The sequence below is a fragment of the Nothobranchius furzeri genome, chromosome 11 (genome assembly GCF_043380555.1).
Source record: "Nothobranchius furzeri strain GRZ-AD chromosome 11, NfurGRZ-RIMD1, whole genome shotgun sequence".
NCBI lineage: Eukaryota > Metazoa > Chordata > Actinopteri > Cyprinodontiformes > Nothobranchiidae > Nothobranchius > Nothobranchius furzeri.
In genome coordinates, this window is record NC_091751.1 from 23,921,083 (window position 1) to 23,937,392 (window position 16,310).

Sequence of the window (16,310 nt, forward strand, 5' to 3'; positions counted from 1 at the left end):
CCAACTGAAAAGAATGAACATGAAAAGAATGTGCATGTATAGCACTCAATACTTAGTCGGGGCTCCTTTTGCCTCAATAACTGCAGTAATGCGGCGTGGCATGGACTCGATCAGTCTGTGGCACTGCTCAGGTGTTATGAGAGCCCAGGTTGCTCTGATAGTCGTCTTCAGCTCCTCTGCATTGTTGGGTCTAGCGTATTGCATCCTCCGCTTCACAATACCCCATAGATTTTCTATGGGGTTAAGGTCAGGCGAGTTTGCTGGCCAATCAAGGACAGGGATACCATGGTCCTTGAACCAGGTGCTGGTGGTTTTGGCACTGTGTGCAGGTGCCAAGTCCTGTTGAAAGGTGAAGTCTGCATCCCCATAAAGTTGGTCAGCAGCAGGAAGCATGAAGTGCTCTAAAACTTCCTGGTAGACGGCTGCATTGACCCTGGACCTCAGGAAACAGAGTGGGCCAACACCGGCAGATGACATGGCACCCCACACCATCACTGACGGTGGAAACTTTACACTGGACCTCATGCAACGTGGATTCTGTGCTTCTCCGCTCTTCCTCCAGACTCTGGGTCCTTGATTTCCAAAGGAAATGCAGAACTTGCTTTCATCAGAAAACATAACTTTGGACCACTCAGCATCAGTCCAGTCCTTTTTGTCCTTGGCCCAGGCGAGACGCTTCTTGCGCTGTTTCATGTTCAAGAGTGGCTTGACACACGGAATGCGACACCTGAATCCCATGTCTTTCATGAGTCTCCTCGTGGTGGTTCTTGAAGCGCTGACTCCAGCTGCAGTCCACTCTTTGTGGATCTCCCCCACATTTTTGAATGGGTTTGTCGTCACAATTCTCTGCAGGGTGCGGTTATCCCTAGAGCTTGTACACTTTTTTCTACCACATTTTTTCCGTCCCTTCGCCTGTCTGTTAATGTGCTTGGACACAGAGCTCTGCGAACAGCCAGCTTCTTTAGCAATCACCTTTTGTGTCTTGCCCTCCTTGTGCAAGGTGTCAATGATTGTCTTTTGGACAGCTGTTAAGTCAGAAGTCTTCCCCATGATTGTGGTGCCTTCAAAACAAGACTGAGGGACCTTTTAAAGGCCTTTGCAGGTGTTTTGAGTAAATCAGCTGATTAGAGTGGCAGCAGGTGTCTTCTATATTCAGCCTTTTCAGAATATTCTAATTTTTTGAGATACCAAATTTGGAGTTTTCATTAGTTGTCACTTATGAATATCAAATTTAAATGTAATGAACATTGGAAATACATTGGTCTGTGTGCATTGCATGAATATAATGTACAAGTTTCACGTTTTGAATGGAATTACTGAAATATTTTCAACCTTTTGATGATATTCTAATTTACTGGCCAGCACCTGTACATGCAAGAGCTAAAGGCCCGAAATGGAGCCTGAACTAGATTTGACCCCTTTTTTGGCTGCTGTTCGGCTTACGTTTGTCCGAGGTGCACACAACTTTTTTTGGTGCATCCCGGTTCTGGCCCAAACCATACACGTCAAAGTCATGCTGGTCGGAACCCTTTGAGGGTCCGTTTGGGCCGTGTGGGCAGTTTTCCCACCTTTCTTGCCATGTGGTCTCAAATGTGGCATTTTTTCAGCCGATTTTCACCAAACAAACACCGATTCCGCATGCAGGCACCACCCCGAGCAAGCCCTGGCAATTTTTTAGCCATAGCTCATCGTTTAAGTGCTCTTTTGGCCTTGTGGGCACTCGACAGGCAGGTGACTGGGGTCATTCTCTTTAATTGTGATTACTCCTCAACGGAACGGCCAATTGGCCCCATTTTCAGAGGGTATTTCCTCATGGGGCAGCACAATCAGAATTCAGTGTCAAATTCCCAGAAACCCCCCAGAAAAAAATCCTATGTCTGATTTCAGCCACAAAATAGGTTCTTGGACACATAGCTCCAAAAAAGACCTGATGATTCAGTTGGTCCAAAGTAGAAAAAAAATTCTGCTTGTGCCAGTGACCCCATCTTTCAGTATGTTGATCTGGGGCCTGGGACGAGTCCACCTGAGGTGGTGCATGCCAAAGTCTTTTGTGGTTTCCAAGATATAGCCCCCCAAAACCCACACTTTTCACTGTTAGGAGGTGGCATAATTTTGGCGCCATGCATGCCATTGAGCTGCTTGAAAAGACTGAAACTTAGGCCGAATTGAAGGGTTAAGCATCCCTTTCCCCTGCTTGTTTGCTTTGTAACTAGGACAAAGGTGAACCTCATTAAGGTGTACCTTTAATATTCAGCCGCTGAAACTCGGCTTCTGACTAACCTTGACATTTTTACTGTAGCTTCAGGTGACCCTCTGGTCCGACCCCCCCATTTTATAGGCTGCTAGGCCATACAGAAAGGTTAAAGGTCACAAAACATTTTAGGCCTTTTTCATTTTGGGCTCATTTAAAAGACAGAAACGTAGGCCAAAATTAATTTTTAGGCATTTTTCAGGTAATATATCAGCCCCTGAACAAGATAAATATCTGGAAATATTGGTGAGAGTCACTACTGATAAGTTGTAAGTGCTCACCACGTTTCGTCTTAATTGGACGATGGAAGGTGGGTCGAAAAATCCCTACATGCAAGCGCTAAAGGCCCGAAATGGAGCCTGAACTAGATTTGACCCCCTTTTTGGCTGCTGTTCGGCTTACGTTTGTCCGAAGCGCACACAACTTTTTTTAGTGCATCTCGGTTCTAGCCCAAACCATACACGTCAAAGTCATGCTGGTCGGAACCCTTTAAGGGTTTGTTTGGGCCGTGTGGGCAGTCTTCCCGCCTTTCTTGCCATGTGGTCTCAAATGTGGCAGTTTTTCAGCAGATTTTCACCAAACAAACTCAGATTCCGCATGCAGGCACCACCCCGAGCAAGCCCTGGCAATTTCGTAGCTGTAGCTCGTCGTTTGAGTGCTCTTTTGGCCTTGTGGGCACTCGACAGGCAGGTGACTGGGGTCATTCACTTTTATAGCGATTACTCCTCAACGGAACGGCCAATTGGCCCCATTTTCAGATGGTATGTCCCCATGGGGCAGCACAATCAGAATTCAGTGTCAAATTCCCAGAAACCCCCCAGAAAAAAAATCCTATGTCTGATTTCAGCCACAAAATAGGGTCTTGGACACATAGCTCCAAAAAAGACCTGATGATTCAGTTGGTCCAAAGTAGAAAAAAATTTCTGCTTGTGCCAGTGACCCCATCTTTTAGTATGTTGATCTGGGGCCTGGGACGAGTCCACCTGAGGTGGTGCATGCCAAAGTCTTTTGTGGTTTCCAAGATATAGCCCCCCAAAACCCACACTTTTCACTGTTAGGAGGTGGCATAATTTTGGTGCCATGCGTGCCATTGAGCTGCTTGAAAAGACTGAAACTTAGGCCAAATTGAAGGGTTAAGCATCCCTTTCCCCTGCTTGTTTGCTTTGTAACTAGGACAAAGGTGAACCTCATTAAAGTGTACCTTTAATATTCAGCCGCTGAAACTAGGCTTCTGATTAACCTTGAAATTTTTACTGTAGCTTCAGGTGACCCTCTGGTCCGACCCCCCCCCCCCCCCCCCCCCATTTTATAGGCTGCTAGGCCATACAGAAAGGTTAAAGGTCACAAAACATTTTAGGCCTTTTTCATTTTGGGCTAATTTAAAAGACAGAAATGTAGGCCAAAATGAATTTTTAGGCATTTTTCAGGTAAAATATCAGCCCCTGAACAAGATAAAAATCTGGAAATATTGGTAAGAGTCGCTACTGATAAGTTGTAAGTGCTCACCACGTTTCGTCTTAATTGGACGATGGAAGGTGGGTCGAAAAATCCCTACATGCAAGAGCTAAAGGCCCGAAATGGAGCCTGAACTAGATTTGGCCCCCTTTTTGGCTGCTGTTCGGCTTACGTTTGTCCGAGGCGCACACAACTTTTTTTAGTGCATCCCGGTTCTAGCCCAAACCATACACGTCAAAGTCATGCTGGTCGGAACCCTTTAAGGGTTTGTTTGGGCCGTGTGGGCAGTCTTCCTGCCTTTCTTGCCATGTGGTCTCAAATGTGGCATTTTTTCAGCAGATTTTCACCAAACAAACTCAGATTCCGCATGCAGGCACCACCCCGAGCAAGCCCTGGCAATTTCGTAGCTGTAGCTTGTCGTTTGAGTGCTCTTTTGGCCTTGTGGGCACTCGACCGGCAGGTGACTGGGGTCATTCTCTTTTATTGCGATTACTCCTCAACGGAACGACCAATTGGCCCCGTTTTCAGAGGGTGTTTCCCCATGGGGCAGCACAATCAGAATTCAGTGTCAAATTCCCAGAAACCCCCCAGAAAAAAAAGTCCTATGTCTGATTTCAGCCACAATATAGGGTCTTGGACACATAGCTCCAAAAAAGACCTGGTGATTCAGTTGGTCCAAAGTAGAAAAAAATTTCTGCTTGTGCCCTTGACCCCATCTTTTAGTATGTTTATCTGGGGCCTGGGACGAGTCCACCTGAGGTGGTTGCATGCCAAAGTCTTTTGTGGTTTCCAAGATATAGCCCCCAAAATCTAGTAACAGCTTATCTTGGGCTGCATGGTGGCGCGGTGGTTAGCACTGTTGCCTCGCAGCACGAAGGTTGCAGGTTCGAAACTCGGCTCGGCTGCGGCCTTTCTGCGTGGAGTTGCGTGTTCTCCCCATGCATGCGTGGGTTTCCTCCGGGTACTCCGGTTTCCCCCACAGATCACAACATGCCCTATAGGTTATAAATTGTAAGTCGCTTTGGGTAAAAGCGTCTCCCAAATAAATAAACATAAACATAAAAGACAGAAACGTAGGCCAAAATTAATTTTTAGGCATTTTTCAGGTAATAGATGGACCCCTGAATAAGACAAAAATCTGGAAATATTGGTGAGAGTCGCTACTGATAAGTTGTAAGTGCTCACCACATTTCATCTTAATTGTACGATGGAAGGTAGGTCAAAAAATCCCTACATGCTAGAGCTAAAGGCCCGAAATGGAGCCTTAACTAGATTTGACCCCCTTTTTGGCTGCTGTTCGGCTTACGTTTATCTGAGGCGCACAAAACTTTTTTTAGTGCATCCCGGTTCTGGCCCAAACCAAACACGTCAAATCTGTGCCTGTTGGAATGTGCGAAGGGTCCGTTTGGGCAATGTGGGCAGTTTTCCTGCATTTTTTGCCATGTGGTCTCAAATAGGCCATTTGTGCCTGTTCTAGTGTCAGTTTTAAGGATTTTTATTCATAGATAAGCTGTTACTAGATTATGAATAATAGAAATGCCAATAAAAACTCCAAATTATACAAACAAGTGAAACTGGAAAACTTAGAATACGATGCAATAATGCATTTATTTCTGTAATTAAAGTTAAAGTTCCATAGTCATCATCACACAATGATGAAATTCATCTCTGTATTTGACCCATCCCCAGGAAGCGGAGCGTTGGCTGCGCCCAGGAGTTATTCGGTAGTTTAGATAGAAAGACCATTTAAGTCTCTGGAATGCTTTAGAAGTGTTTTTGTATTTTCAGTTATTAATTTTAGTTGATTGGGGTCAGACAAAACTAAATATAAATTAAAACGACACATTATTTTAAAAGAAACTCATTTCATATTGAACGGGAAACAAAATTAATTTTATTCCTAATCTTGCCCACTCTTGATGATTATTTTTCCTGCTTTGTCCCAATAATGTGACTATAAATAACTTGACTCCCATTTCACGGGAATCCTGCAGGCCTCATGTGATCCACTGGGATCCCAAAAATGTGTCAGCCTCTACTCCACAACTTTAAAAGTAACAATAAAACAACAAAAAAAACTATTAAAAGGCTTTGAAAAATATTCACATTGAAAAAGTAGCAAAAACAATAATTAAGTTGTAAATGTATTCATTATTTTCAATCATTTATATAATCAAAAATCATCTATTTAATTTTAGTTTTCAAGAACTACATGTTATATTTAAAATAAACTGAAGAACTTAGTTGTGCATATTTTCCTAATCAACTTCCTGCTTATATTCCAACATGAAAGGAACAGCCACCAAGAAAATCCAACCATTAGTTAATTAGAAAATTACCATCATAGACAAATAAAAAAAAATACTGCCAAATACATATTTTAGCTGCAGTACTGAGAGCGTCCACTAGAGTGACTCAAGAGCAGTCCACACAGCCAATCAGAAAATTCCCTCCACCAACCAATCAAAAAAATCAACTGTGAAAGAAATGTTTTAGCTGCAGTACTGGAGTGTGTCCACCAGGGACACTCAAGAGCAGAGCAGTTCACACACTTTTCAGGGATTAACATCTCTATGGGGTCATATTGTGAAAATTAGTCAGAACACTTATAAGGACAAAGGAAGCTTCCTCTAGGGTTTTGGTTGTGTGGACCGGGTAAATGTCCACACAATGGTGAATGTCCACACAATGTTGGTCTCCCGTCAGGGGTTGGTCCACACAAACCCATAAAAACAAGAACACACACACACACACACACACACACACACACACGCATGCATGCACGCACAGTAGGAAATGCACACACACTGATTCAACAAGTGCATGCTGTGCTGTGCCGTCAGACTGAAGACAGAAATGAGCGCTGCCTCCTCTGTGATCAAAACTTTTAAGAGGTTTTATAAAATTTTTCATTCAAAATCAAATTAAGATATTAGCTTCTATTTTGGGATGATGTATTAAAATCGAGTCTGCTCCAGCCAGTGACTCCTCATGAACCTGACTACAACTCATGTTACTGCAGCATTTGTTATTCCAGTCCGCGTGGCAGCGGATCGCAGATTCAGCCACACCATAAAACAGCAAAAAGTCAGTCTGAGGCAAAAGTGAACCTCATGGCTAAAGCTTTTCCATATTTTCCCCTATAGACATTTGATTACGCACAAGTAGGTGGCCAGTTCAGGTTTATGCAGAGCAGAAGGAAGGAGAGCGCTCTGGTTAAACGTTCCTGCTATAAGAAAACCGTTAAATTGCATTGTTTATGTGCTACCTGGGCACTCTAAATATTTATTTAAAATTAAATCAAAGGAAATTGTAATGGTATTGAATGTTTATTAATTACTATTTCAAAAATACATAATACATAAACATAAAAATGAAAGTGATGGGGAAAAAGGTCGATCATATTTTTTTAACCCTGTCTGTCGAGTGACGTCTGACATATATATTTATTTGTATCTGGCTATATATACTGTGTATATATATATATATATATATATATATATATACAGTATATATATGAGCTAAAGCGCCATTAGTGTCTTTTGTATCTGTAACTGTTTTATCGTTGATGACAGCTGAAACAACATTCAAATAACGGTTCGAAGCAAAAATGGCTATTTTGTTGCTAATTTGCAGGAAATATCTAGAAGAAAGTAGCTAAGGTCCTCAGAAATGTAGCTAGGTTCATCACAAAGTCGCTGAGTTGGCACTACCTCACTCTCTGCTGCTAAAGCTACTGATAGCAAATGCTACACCACTGAGTTTTGGGCAGAATATTTAAATTTTAACTAAGATGCAGTAAAGTGCCAAAGAATTGACTACGTGTGTTTACAGCATGATTAGACACTCATTTTTATAGTTTATCAGCAAAAAAAAAGTGGATTTGGGGGTGACTTGCTCTTTAATGAAACCTGTAAAATCTGTGAATGGCCTTGAGTTGGGAGTCATTCATGCACCTCATTTAAGAACTATGTGAGCCAGATCACCCATCTTGACTCGGGACGGGGAAGGCTGATTTTGACTTAGTGTCAATGAAATGGTAGAGCGAGTCTCTGCTAGTAGAACAGGAGTGGACAATCCTGGTCCTTGAGGGCTGCTTAAACTTGCTTAAACACACCTGGGTTGAATCTGCTGGTGATTAACAGGCTGCTGCAGAGCCTGATGAGCTGCTGAACAGGTGATTCATCCAGGAATCAGGTGTGTCGGAGCAGAGAGACGACTAAATCCTGCTGGATAGCTGCCCTCGAGGACCAGGATTGCCCACCCCTGTAGTAGAAGCTAACCATTAGCATTAGCAACTTCACCACATGGCAGAACTTCTTCAGGCTTATGATATTTGTGGAGAAAACATCAGTGTTGTAAAGCAGACAGTCAGTGGTCGTGTTGCTGTTACCCAATCTGAGGTGAGATGCCCAAATATCAGGAAATTAGACTCTTAAGTGCTGTCGCCTGAAGCTATTTCCTCTTCTAGCTGACTACTACGTCCTCAAACAGGTGCACCAGTGCTCTTTAACCCCCGGAGAACAACCCAGAAGGCTTTCATTCATACTGGAGACCACTGCTGCTATTGTATTAAAAATAGGAGTAAACTTGACCTATAAACTAAACCATAAGCTACAAAGTCAGCATAAAGTCTGGTGGGGTGTTAGGAATGTGATTGTTACTGAGATGATTAAAGAGGAATGCTTCAGCTTGTTTATCATCTGCCCAACATGCTCTAGGTGTGTTTACAGAATCGACTTTGTGCCGTCAGTGGTTCTGTGGCCAGAACAGTCAACACCTTCAAGCAGCTTAACTTTATTCTGATTTCCCAGGATGCTTTGCTCGACCGCTCTCAGACTTGGAACACTCAGCACATCCTGATCTGCTGCGTTTGCTTGGGAGACAACAGTGAGGATGCAGATGAGATTATCCAGTGTGACAACTGTGGGGTGACTGTGCATGAAGGTAAGCTGCAGCCTGAGCTCACCAAAACTCTGGATCAGTAAACACAGAGCTAGAACTGATTTGTGCCCAAATTATTCACAAGACAATCACAACCACTTCATAAAGTCATGCTTCGACATTGTTAAAAAACACGTTTAATGCGGAAGTCCAGGTTTTTTTCACAGAGGGCACCATCTAGAGGTGGAAACATTAATCGCACCATAAGCCCCTCCCCCTACTTCTGTGATTACTGTTGGAAACAACGCCTCTTGTTATTGAACACACACCTCTAGCTGGGGAACAGCTAAACACATTTTTCCTAATATTATTTCCCAATTATGCTTTTAATTAACAAATAAACTGGTTCTCAATTGGAAGCTGTGCTTGTAGTGGTGACGGAGGAAAGCAGGACACACGGATCCGTTTTGTGGCTTTATAGATGTCGCTCTGATCATTACCACATTGATAATTTAGTGTCGTACCTTGAAGATACCCTCCAACTTTCATGAACTTACACTCTGCCAATTTGACACTACATTACAGAGAGACGGTGGCACAGGAGTTAAGTGCTCGCCCTGTAATCGGAAGGTTGCTGGTTCGAGCCCCATTCAGTCTGTTGCTGTGTCCTTGGGCAAGACGCTTAACCCCCAAATTCCACTACCTCCGCTCCGCTCCGGCACGAACTCTGGAGCAAAATCGGTCCCGTTGTAGTCAATCAGAGCTATTCCACTACTGCGGCCGTGCTCCGGCAGTGCGGCGCAGTGCGCCACCCTCTGTTCCGGCGTCCGGCAAAAATAGAATCGATCCTATTTTCGCCGGACGCCGGATCACCTCCGCAGTCAATGGACAGGAATCACAACGGCCCAACAGGAAAAGGAGCAAGCACAACTTCCGTTTTTCACAATAAATCGATAAACAAAGGGCGTTTTTTGTTTCATATGCACAGGTTTAACAACTTTTAACAACTATCAATGGCGGCTGAAGTTTAAATGCACAAAAGTAAGCCATAAATACAGTTTCCACTATCAAAGTAGTCACACTTTGTTGATCCAAACACTGCTGATCTCTCAACACAAATGATGGGCAGATTAAACAGTTCATTTCGATGCTTCTCCCACACAACGGGTGTTTGGATCTAACTTCTGCGTTTATTGCTCGGACTGTATCGCAAGATCTCGAAAATCCCGCGCATGCTTGTTTGCCCACCTCAGGTCTCCGCACCGGAGCGGAGCCGTTGTAGAGCGGGTACCAGTAAAAATTGCGTTCGGAAGCGAGCGGCTGCGGAAGGCGGGGGCGGACCGGAGCGGAGGTAGTGGAATTTGGGGGTAACCCCCCCTTGCCCACTGGTGGTGGTTGGAGGGACCGGTGGCGCTGTGTACGGTAGATTCACCTCTGTCAGTGCGCCCCAGGGCAGCTGTAGCTACATCGTAGCTCATCACCACCAGGGTGTGAATGTGTGTGTGAATGGGTGAATGACTGATTGTGTTGTTAAGCGCCTTGGGGGGTTCCAGGACTCTAGAAGGCGCTATATCAGGGGTGTCAAACTCATTTTAGCTCAGGGGCCACATTGAGGGAAATCTAGTCTCAAGTGGGCCGGACCGGTAAATTAAAAACAACTTCAGATTGTTTTCTTTGTTTTAATACAATCAATATAAAACAAGGCTGGAGCCTGAGGACAGTGTATCCAAAATAGTACAAGTACAACACCTGAAGTGTACTTGAAAATTTGAATAAAAAATAAATAAATAAAAAAACATTCCTTAACGATTCAAAGAGCTTACAGATCACATGGCTAGATCAGTTTCATGCAGCACTTAAAGTATATTTGACTCATTTTACTTTACATCTTTTAGCTTTCACCAGCACATCAACATCAGAAGTCACATCCTGAGTGGCGGCCAACTTCAGGATGTGACTCAAGTTCTTGTGTGAGCCTTGAGCGCAGCTTTGTTTTATTTATACTCATTACAGAGAAAACTTGCTCACAAAGATAAGTTTATTTTCACTCTACATTGTAAAGTATGAAAATAAAGTTTACACAACCATCCTGTGGGCCGGATTTAACCCGTTTGCGGGCCGGATCCGGCCCGTGGGCCATATATTTGACATCCCTGTGCTATATAAAATACAGGCCTTTTACAACATTTTTCTTTTTACAGCGCCTGCTAGTTTTGGATCAGTCTTAAAATAGACAGAATTTTTTTTTCCATGAGGTCAAAGGTCAAATAGGATATATCTTTTAAGCCATACCCACTTTTTAATCAAAATATAGCCTCAGGGTGTAGTTATTGACATCAGAACCAAGTTTTGTGTAAATTCATCTATCCGTTCTGTGGATATAAACTTTTGGACCCTATAGCGCCCCCTATCACCAAAGTTCATCTTATCCTTTATTGGGTTCTAAAGTCTTGACACGTTAATTATACTTGTGGAAAAAGCAATTAACTAGGTAGCACTATGACGTTTCGTTTCAACCTGCACAATTTTTTAAATTCTTCCACGTTTTTCCACATTTTTTTTCTCAATGAATCTATAGATCATGTCCCAAGTTTAAAACCTGATCCAAATCATAAACGGGTTTCATCCCGGATTGGTGGAGGCAGAGAATAACGACTGCCACTGGTGTTGATGAGATACTGGTGTTGAGAGGGACGCAAGTGGAAGGGTGATGTTACAGGGAGTAGGAAGAAGGTAGAGGACTTTTGGTCTACACGGTCCAAAGCAACAGAATCAGTGGAAGGCTGCAGAGCTCCTGATGTTGGGAGTGACGGGGATGGATAGGATCAGGAATGAGTCCACCAGAGGGACTGCTCATGTTAGATGTTATGGAGATAACATCAGAGAGGACAGATTGAGATGGTTTGGACATGCCCAGAGGAGAGACAATGATGACATAGATAGGACTAAATGGAGACAGGTGATTGGCTGCGGAGACCTCTGAAGGGAAAAAGCTGAGAAAGGAATAAGAAACCAACAACCTAGTTAGGCGGAAGTAGGCATGTCCAATTTCAAAAGATGCTAAATCATCCAAGGATTAAGGGACACTAAAGTATTTTTTAATTGTCTGGGAGTTACAAGTGGAACTCAAACAATGAGATTCTGGTGCAAAAGTTAATTTATGTCAGTAATCCATCTTAAACTGAGAGACCATCTAAAGCACATATGTCAGCGTCAAGGCCCGCGGGCCGCATCTGGCCCGCGGAGCATTTTTATGTGGCCCGCGAGATAAATATCAAAAATATATTAAAACTGGCCCGCTGGCCGATTTTACCGCAAAGACTTCAACTCCCATGATGCTTTGCGGTGTTAGCGCGGAGCCGACGCGCCCCCTCCTTTGTGTTTTTCCCAGCGCCTGCTGCCGGTGTCTGCAGCTCCGCTGTCTCGGACAAACTAAACACTCCTCTCACTCAGCGCCGAGTTCACTCAGCTATTTTCTGACGTTGAAGCCCAGAAACGGAGATTCTAGCCTCTCAGTAATGTGTTCACGACTTAAAGAGAAAGTTTTCAAACTAACGTCCAGACAGAGCTGATATAACTCCAGCGAGCAGCGACACGCTCAAACCAGCACGACTCTGTGGTCGCTGTGGTTGTGTTTCCTCCCCGACACACAACAACGTGGTCCAGCTGCTCAGACATGTTCATCAGCACAAACCTATGTGAGCACCTATTGTCATCTGATGTTGTCATTATTATGATGAAGATGAACACAACAACAGGAGTCTCCTCCTCAGCTCAGATCAACCCCATGATGCAGGTATCTGGCTGGAACAGGTGAGCATCACAGTAAACCAGTGGAGCAAACTGAGCTTTAAATATGTTGGTTTGATGCTCTTTTTCTGCTCCAAAACATGAAAGTTAACAGGTGAGATGTTGCATTTTCATTTAAGATAAAATTATATCTTTATTTTGTTGTTGGCCCGTGAGAAAAGATTTAAAGATTTTAAAGATTTTAAAAATACTGATTATACCACAAGTAATGAATACCACTGATGCCTTTTATTTAAAACTGACTTGCTCGTGTGTAATTTGGTTATTCCACATTCAGTGTTAATGCAGAAATATGTTTGTTTCCAAATTTAAAGGTTCAAAATTGCATATATGTTGATAAAGAAAATGTGCAAATTTGCCGTCACTTTTTCAAAAATATTAAGTTTGGCCCTCGACTCCGTCCCAGAGTTTCATTTCGGCCCCATGTGAGTTTGAGTTTGACACCCCTGCTCTAAAGGCTCAGGAACCCTTAGCAGGTGTTCTGGATTCATTAGCTGATTAGAGTGTGACACTTGGGCCCTGTCCACACGTAGCCGGGGATCTGCCAAAACGTAGATATTTTCCTACGTTTTGGCCTGTCATCCACACGAAAACGGATCTTTTTAAAAACTCCGGCCAAAGTGAAGATCTGCGTTTTCTCCGTTTTGGGTGTCTGCGTGTGGACGGACAAAACCGGAGTTTTAATGTCTGCAACGTCACTTTCCACGACAAAAAAATGCTCACATCACGTGTGCGACTTGTGTTTACGCTAGCCGACAGCATGGATGCCCTCAGAGCTGCGCTCGCTTTATCAATTGTCCAAGCGCTTTTTGCTTGTTTGTTTTTGCAAGCGGAATTACTGCTCCTTGCGGAAGACCACAGACGAAGGACGAGGTTAAGAACGGGGGAAGTACTGCCGCCTACAGGTCTGGCATGTCCTTAACAACGTATTTATCCGGGTACGTGTGGACAGAGTTTTTTTTTAAATGAGGTGGTGTGGATGCAAGTTTTTGGAGGGGCGGATATTCGTTTTTAAAAAACCCGGCTACGTGTTGACTAGGCCTTAGAGTCTAGAATACTGAACCTTTATATTCTAATTGTCTGAGATCATGAATATCATATTTTTATCAGCTGTAAGCATAATCATCACACTTATATATGGTTTTATGTATAATGACTCTGTCTCAGATATTAGTTTCACCTTTTAAGTTCAGTTATGGAAATAAATGAACTTTTGCACAAAATTCAGTTTTTTCCTGTTTCAAATGTACCAGTCACTGACTTTCTCAATAGCGCCAAGTTTGTTTTCCAAACCAAAAGACAAAAGGGTTTGGTTTCACACCTTAACTGTGGACGACACTAGACCGGATCCTGATCTCGATTCACTAAAACACTTTAGGTGGTTTTCCAGGAGCACTACTTGGCCTAAAACAGCTCTCTGCAGCGTGTTCAGCCCATCTGAGTGTGGTTTTGTTCCCATGCCTGCTCCATGACAGAATGTGGGTGTGCCCCTTATAGGTGCGGGGGGTTCATGATTTTTACTTATGGCAAAATAACATAAGAGGATCAGTAAACAGTGTAAGGTAACCTGTGTGTTCCACAGAAACACAACTCAGCTGAAAAATGGGGGTGTTGCTGGACATTTAGTTCAGTTTCTTGGCTTTTTGTCAGACTGAACCAGGAAATGGCTGCAGGCAGTGAAACACAAGGCAAAAAACTCTGGAGCACACTGTGACTCTGACCCCTAACCAATCAGCTGCCAGAATCACGATGTCGGCCCGACTCTGCCTTGCTAGGTACCTCAGCGGAGCAAGGACTAAAAATAAAGGAGAAAGTAGAGGGAAAATACCGAACCGTGCCCTGGGGAACAGCGGTCGGGGCCGCGCTGCATCGGCTTCTGGAATAACACCTTTTGAGGCTAGAACTCCGGAAGGCTGGTTTGAGGTCAAAGCAGAACTTGCTGCACATTTTCAGGGAGCAGAGCTGACACACTCTTTAATGAAGGATATGTGCACACACACACACACACACACACACACACACACACACACGGAAGTAGAGGTTGGGAGCAGTCCTAATCACCAGTTCTCCATAGGCAGATATGATATTAGGAGCAGCTCTTAAATTTATCGTGTTCCTTTGGCTGGTTGATATTTTCTTCCTTGGAGACGCCTTTAATCACCCCGAGAAGACACTGCGGGGAGATGAAATGGTTTGCTGTGGCGTTTGGGAGAAGAAGAAGCACGGCAATACGTGTGGCCATTTCTTATCTTTCTCTCCAAGGACGGAAATCGCTCTTCTTTTACTGGACTTTTTGAAGATCGGACTTAATTCTACTCGTAAGTTTGGTGTTCGTACACATTTGTCCTCTTTGTGCATGACTAACTTGTGTATTTGGAGGTTTATTCCAATGACCAAACACTTTTGCTTTGGAGATTCTCTGACATGCCTTAAATATGGATGGCGTGTGTACAAAAAAGAAGCAGAACATTAATATTATGATTTGTAATACAGATGAAAAACTGAATAAACATGTATAGGAACGAGTGCGTGGTATAAATATGGATGCAACGGTCTCATTCCCAACTGGCCCTTAAAGCTCACCATTATAATCTCAAAAGATGGATGAGGATCTATCCTAACAGCTGATTTAGGGATAAGCATCACAGTCTCAGTTGCAGGTAACAACAAGATCCAAACCCATTTTTACAAAGTTGTGAAAATCTGCTGATTTATCATGTTAGAAAGATCCACGTAACTGTTTAATGGCAACATAACATTACAACATCTTTGTCTCCGGTCCAAAACCAGGTGTTGTTTTCTGACATCACATAGATTTAATGATTATTTCAATGAAAGTGGTGGCAGTTTTGTTGCTGAAATACTTTGGTTTGTTTTTTATTCTGTGACAAACACATTTTTGCGAATAAAACGAAACAAAAAAGGATCACTTCTATAAACAGGAAGTTATGACAAATATTGATCAACGTCTTCGTTGCCAAATAAAAGACAACGAAAATTTGGCAGTAATGAAAATCCAATCAGAAAACAAAAAATGAGCGAACAGAAGTAAGAACCAATCAGCTACTTGAACAGGCGGGACTCAACGAGAAAAGGACCAATCAGTGTGCGGAGCCAGCTGCTGTTTAACCACAGACATCCTATACTTATGTTCTTGATGCCCGTGCGTGCGTATTTTGCTATACATTTTCCTTAAGCTTATTTTCTTCCTAAACGTTTGATGGAGTCCTCTTAGCCATGATATTTAATTCAACACGAGGAGTCAAACAGTAGCAAAGACCATCTTAGGCACATTCCAGCCAATAGGAGATCCGACTCATGGTAACTTACTTTAGGGAAGGCCCTTTTCTTCTAAACAAGCTGTGTTTTTGTTTGTCAACATTAAATATTATTTTGGAGCTGAAGTAAACAGAAAATACAAATTCAGTCCTGCTGAAGTCAGAATGAACTCTGATTATTAAAGTCACTGTTATCAGGTTAAGACCAGCAGAAAGATGGTATTATTCAGAGTCAGAGAGGAGCTGTCAGTTTCTGCGCTCTGCTTCAAGTCAGTCTTCTGCTTTTCTTTGTTCTTGTTCTCTCCTTGTCTGGACACCATCAGAGCCCAACATGAAAGGTGGACAGAAAGTCTAAGGTGGGAGATCAAAGATGGAAGGATGTGGATCCTGATTTGACCAGATTCCCTTTGGACCATCTGATTCTTGTCGAGCTGCCAGATGATTCATGTTCTTTTCTTTTTCTCTTTTAGAAATGTGTCATTTAAAACACTAAGACTGAAGAAGACTTAGCACATTTTTACAAAAGATTACAGAAATGCACACAATACCAAAACATGATCAATATGAAAATCATATTTCTCCCAGTAGATTGTAAATGTTGCCCTTTGATGTACTTTTGTGAGCTCAATCTG

At 43.0% G+C, this 16,310-nt stretch overlaps 1 protein-coding gene across 5 annotated transcripts in view; it reads left to right on the forward strand.

Annotated features, from left to right (window-relative positions):
* phf14 (PHD finger protein 14) overlaps positions 1 to 16,310 on the forward strand; it is a 193,119-nt gene that overhangs the window by 22,791 nt on the left and 154,018 nt on the right. For all 5 annotated transcript variants that reach the window (XM_054745836.2, XM_054745831.2, XM_054745829.2 and 2 more), the window contains exon 4: positions 8,521 to 8,653. In XM_054745836.2, coding sequence (XP_054601811.1) covers positions 8,521 to 8,653 — 133 coding nt within the window. The remainder of the gene's footprint in view (positions 1 to 8,520; positions 8,654 to 16,310) is intronic.